The sequence below is a fragment of the Ziziphus jujuba genome, chromosome 4 (genome assembly GCF_031755915.1).
Source record: "Ziziphus jujuba cultivar Dongzao chromosome 4, ASM3175591v1".
NCBI lineage: Eukaryota > Viridiplantae > Streptophyta > Magnoliopsida > Rosales > Rhamnaceae > Ziziphus > Ziziphus jujuba.
The window spans coordinates 30,981,889-30,986,031 of record NC_083382.1 but is presented as its reverse complement, the minus strand read 5'-3'; the positions used below and the strand labels follow the sequence as shown (position 1 = coordinate 30,986,031).

The 4,143-nt window shown below is 36.4% G+C and overlaps 1 protein-coding gene across 1 annotated transcript; it reads left to right on the top strand.

The window, feature by feature from the left end:
• Positions 1–882: 882 nt before the first annotated feature.
• LOC107415351 (senescence-associated carboxylesterase 101-like) lies at positions 883–3,720 on the top strand. Its single transcript, XM_060816088.1, has 4 exons — positions 883–1,042; positions 1,204–1,543; positions 1,857–2,423; positions 2,625–3,720. Exons 1-4 carry the CDS (start codon positions 1,035–1,037, stop codon positions 3,456–3,458), a joined length of 1,749 nt encoding a protein of 582 aa, XP_060672071.1. The 5' UTR covers positions 883–1,034; the 3' UTR covers positions 3,459–3,720.
• Positions 3,721–4,143: the final 423 nt, after the last annotated feature.

The following is a 4,143-nucleotide window of genomic DNA, read 5'->3' as shown; positions in this document are numbered from 1 at the left end:
GTAAAAAGAAAAACATAAAATGGAAGAGAGTGATTATATCTGCATTGATGAGCACGTATTTTCAAATGAACCGTTTAATGATTCCATTGATCCATTTTTATTGGCATTGCTTATTATGTCAATGGTGACAGTTTTTTCTTTTTTCTTTTTTGGTGAATATGTCAATGGTGACAATCCGAAAATAAAAACTACACCCCTAAATTACTTACTAAGAATGGTATTTGTCTTCAGAATTTTTCTGGGAAAGTAATAAAAAGGTGTATTATTTCATCATCTATTACGTTGCACGTGAAAAGTACTTAATTAATCCGAAGTAAATGTAACAACAATGACAAGAGCATTTATATAGAGGGAGATATTGATGACTATTTAAGACGTGCATGTGAAGGCACTTCATCGGCCAATTCCTTTTCTGGCAATGGAAAGTCAGGCAGGGTAAGCTAGCAGGCACAGCTGAGCTGACAGCACCCTTTTTTAAGTACACCAAAACATCATAATCAAAACTGTTTCTTTGTGACAGATGCAATGAAAATTTTCATTTTTTTCAACTTGCTAGGGAGATTAGTTTCAACAACGTCAATGGCTGACCCAAAAAAGAAAGAGAAACAATTAGGAATGGTAAGAAAGATATTGGTAGTTTCCTATCCACGCGCTTTGGGCATCTGATTCCCCAAAGCCAAAACGTCATTTCTTCCAAACCGGGCCTACAGGTTTTTAAGTTTCCCCAAAAATTCCTTACTTGACATTAGGAGGAAATTTAAATGGAATCAGCCAAGAAGTTTCCTCTTACTTCATATTACCTTACCCCACAGGTTTTCATTGGTCTTTGAAAGCTTGCAAAATTTTTTTTTTATTATTATTATTTTTGCTTGGTAGCTTCAAGTGGGTCATTGTTTAATAAATAAAGTTGACTTAGCTATTCTATCAAGAAAAGAATAAAATTGATATAAAAAGTTAGCGTAAATTGGCATTCTGAGAGTCATCTAATCCATCCTTCTTCTGAGTGTCTCACAGCGTCGCACAGAGTGGCAAAGATGATTCTGTAAGTCACGTTCAATGTTTTTCTTTTCTAGTTTCTTTCTCCTTTAGAGCAAAAATCCAGGACTGGGTAATAATATTATTGCGTTTCCATTTTTTTACAGCTGATTTTTTTTTTCATTTTTTTTTTTTTTTTTGAGCTTTGAATTTTGTTCTGTATTGCAGATTTAGCAATGGGTCAGAAACGGCAAATTTGGTAGCTAGCTCTGGTCTCCTCCAACAATCATGGAATGCAAATTCGGACCTTTATGAAAACAGTGATCCAAATGAACGTCTTAGATTCCAAGTTTACTCACAAGGAAACTACAACATCTTGGCTTTTGTCACTTCCTCTTGGACACTTCAAGCAGATCAGGCAGATTTGGCTTCCTCATCAACATTTAAGGAGGATTTTCCTGTCTTCGAATTTCTATGCAGCAAAAAACACCCAACTTTCGCCATTAACAAAGCTACAATTTTCCTCTTCGCTTCATATCATGACAAACTTTTACCACTGAAAAATCAGGTACCTCTGTTTCTTCCCTTCAGAATCTAAAATTATTCTTCGCGTCCTTTATTTTTTAGAGAAATAAATCTTAAAAGCTCGACTCTTACTAGCTTAAACTGCCTGAAGAAACACTGTCTCTTGCTGAAGATCTATATTCATTAGTCATATACAAGTAGATTATGCCCATATGAGACTTCAAGATTGTTGCTTGCATTTGTACTCACTAGAAGGTTTGGAAAATGAAATACACTAGCTAGATATACATATTAAACCCACTTCGTAATAGTTTAAACATTTGGGATCAGTGGTAATTCAATAGTTTTGGTTGCAGCTTTGTCAAGTCTCCAAAGATAATCCATTGATTATCACCGGACATTCTCTGGGAGGCTCAATTGCTTCACTCTTCACCTTATGGATGCTGGACAGCATGGACTTAACAAAAACCAAGCGCCCACTTTGCATCACTTTTGGTTCACCCCTTCTTGGTGACAGCAGCCTGCAGAAAGCAATCTTCCAATACCAAACATGGAATTCTTGCTTCCTGCATGTAGTCACTAGCCTAGATCCTGTACCTAGAATCTTCATGCACCACATTCCTGTCCATCAAAAAGGTGTCTACAAACCATTTGGGACATTCCTTATCTGTTCTGAATCTGGATCTGCTTGTTTTGAGGACCCTGATTCCATTCTGGAATTGTTGGTTGCAACTGCCTCATATGGTGCTCAGAGTCAAAATCCTTATGAATCTGTGCCTTTGGTTGATTACGGAAGAGTGGTGGAAAATCTTTTCAATCGGACGTTTCTCATGGACACCATAGAGTTACCTGCTTGGGCTGCGCAACCATTTGAGGCTGGCATTATTAGACAACTCCGAGCAATTGGAGTGGCTCTATCACAGGTAACTATGTTTCAAATTAATCTCTTATAATATTTTGTACAAAACTTTGTAAGGTTATCTGCATGCTGTGGAGATGAAATGAATTTTTTTAAAAGAAAATGGAAATGTAATGTCTTTTCATTTAAGTATAACCTCTCTTTTTTTTATTAGATCCCCCAAAACTCTGCTTTTTCCTCATCTAGTTTCTTAAATTCATGGCAGCATCAACAGCAGCAGAAAATAAACATAATAAATCTGGTAAATCGGGAAAAGCGTGTGATTTCAAAGAAGTCATTCAATCCCTCTAAGAAGTTGAATGATATGAAAATAAATATGGCCTACTTGGAATGGTACAAGAAATGGTCTAAAGATCAGAAAACTGGTTACTATGATGTCTACAAAAAAAAGTTGAATGAATGGGACATTAAGGTTGAAGGGTTCAAGAAAGACCTCACAAATTACTGGATAGACATGGTTAAAGAAGTAGAAAATAAGCCCCAGAAAGAAGGAGCTGCCTTTCGTACTCGTTGGCTATTTGGAGGTACAAACTATAGAAGGATGGTTGAACCACTTGACATTGCCGAATACTACAAAGAAAAGAAACCCAACTATGAAACTCAAGGTAGATCTGATCATTACATCAAATTGGAGGAATGGCAGAAAGAAGAAAAGAAATCAGAAAGCAATCCAAATAACTTGAAAAAAGAAAAAGTATCTTCTATTCTGACAATAGATTCGTGTTTCTGGGCAAAAGTTGAGGAAGCGATCATTTTATGCAATTTACTGAAGACAGAAAAATTTGGTGCTGAAGAGAAGATGAATAAGTTGAAAGATTTTGAGAACCATGTCTGGGGTTTGCTGACTAACTATGAAGTATCCCCTGAGATATTCTTACCTGAGAGCAGCTTTATGAAGTGGTGGAAAGATTGGAAACCTTATACGAGAACTTTGGGAAGCTCATTTACCTCACCACTCCACGACTTCATCGAATCTGGGGCACATGTAGAATATGATAGGGGTAACTGGTCTCCACCTATCTATTATCAACTACTTTAAGTTCATATCAGAGTAATTTTTATCTGCCACTATTTCCTGTCTCGCCTCCTATTGAGTTTGAGATTTTTACCCACATTGAAGCCATTGTGCCTGCACCTCTGTCTAGTCATGTATTTTCACTTTCCATCTTTGTGGAGGCAAATAATATGAAAAAACTGCTTTTGTTCTCCTCTTTTTAATAATGGTCATGCAGAAATGGATGATTATGTTTCTTTGTTGATTTCCTTTTATCCCTTAATAAAACGAGAGTTTATACACATCATCATTACAATATTGTCAACACAAAGATGGGAAACCTTATAAGAAGATTTCTGAATTCTCACCAACCCGTGAATTGGTTATTTTAAGCGAGATCTAGCTGTTTTCATGTTAAGATTTTGATGTAAAGGTGAGGCACAGATCCTTATATTTATGATGAAAATTTTCCATAATCGGTCGATCACATTTCTAGCTAATGCTGCTTGAGGCTGCGTGCTCGTGCTTCCTCAATCGTAATGCTTTAATTTGAACTTTAAACCAAACTACCTTACCTAATCAAAGAACCAATTGCAAGCACGTTCTTTTATGCCTTTGTTATTTGGCTTTCAGATTAAGAAAGTATTGATGTGTGCTGGGTGAGATACACGGTTTGAGGAAAGAGAGAGCTTGAGAAAGAGTTTCATATCAGCAGCTAATCTTGAATTCC

Bases quoted from the DNA above. Each gene is read 5' to 3' on its own strand.
- LOC107415351 (XM_060816088.1), top strand. The intron at 1,544-1,856 runs GTACCTCTGTTT...TTTTGGTTGCAG, and splicing joins TTTTACCACTGAAAAATCAG to CTTTGTCAAGTCTCCAAAGA. The intron at 2,424-2,624 runs GTAACTATGTTT...AATTCATGGCAG, and splicing joins TTGGAGTGGCTCTATCACAG to CATCAACAGCAGCAGAAAAT.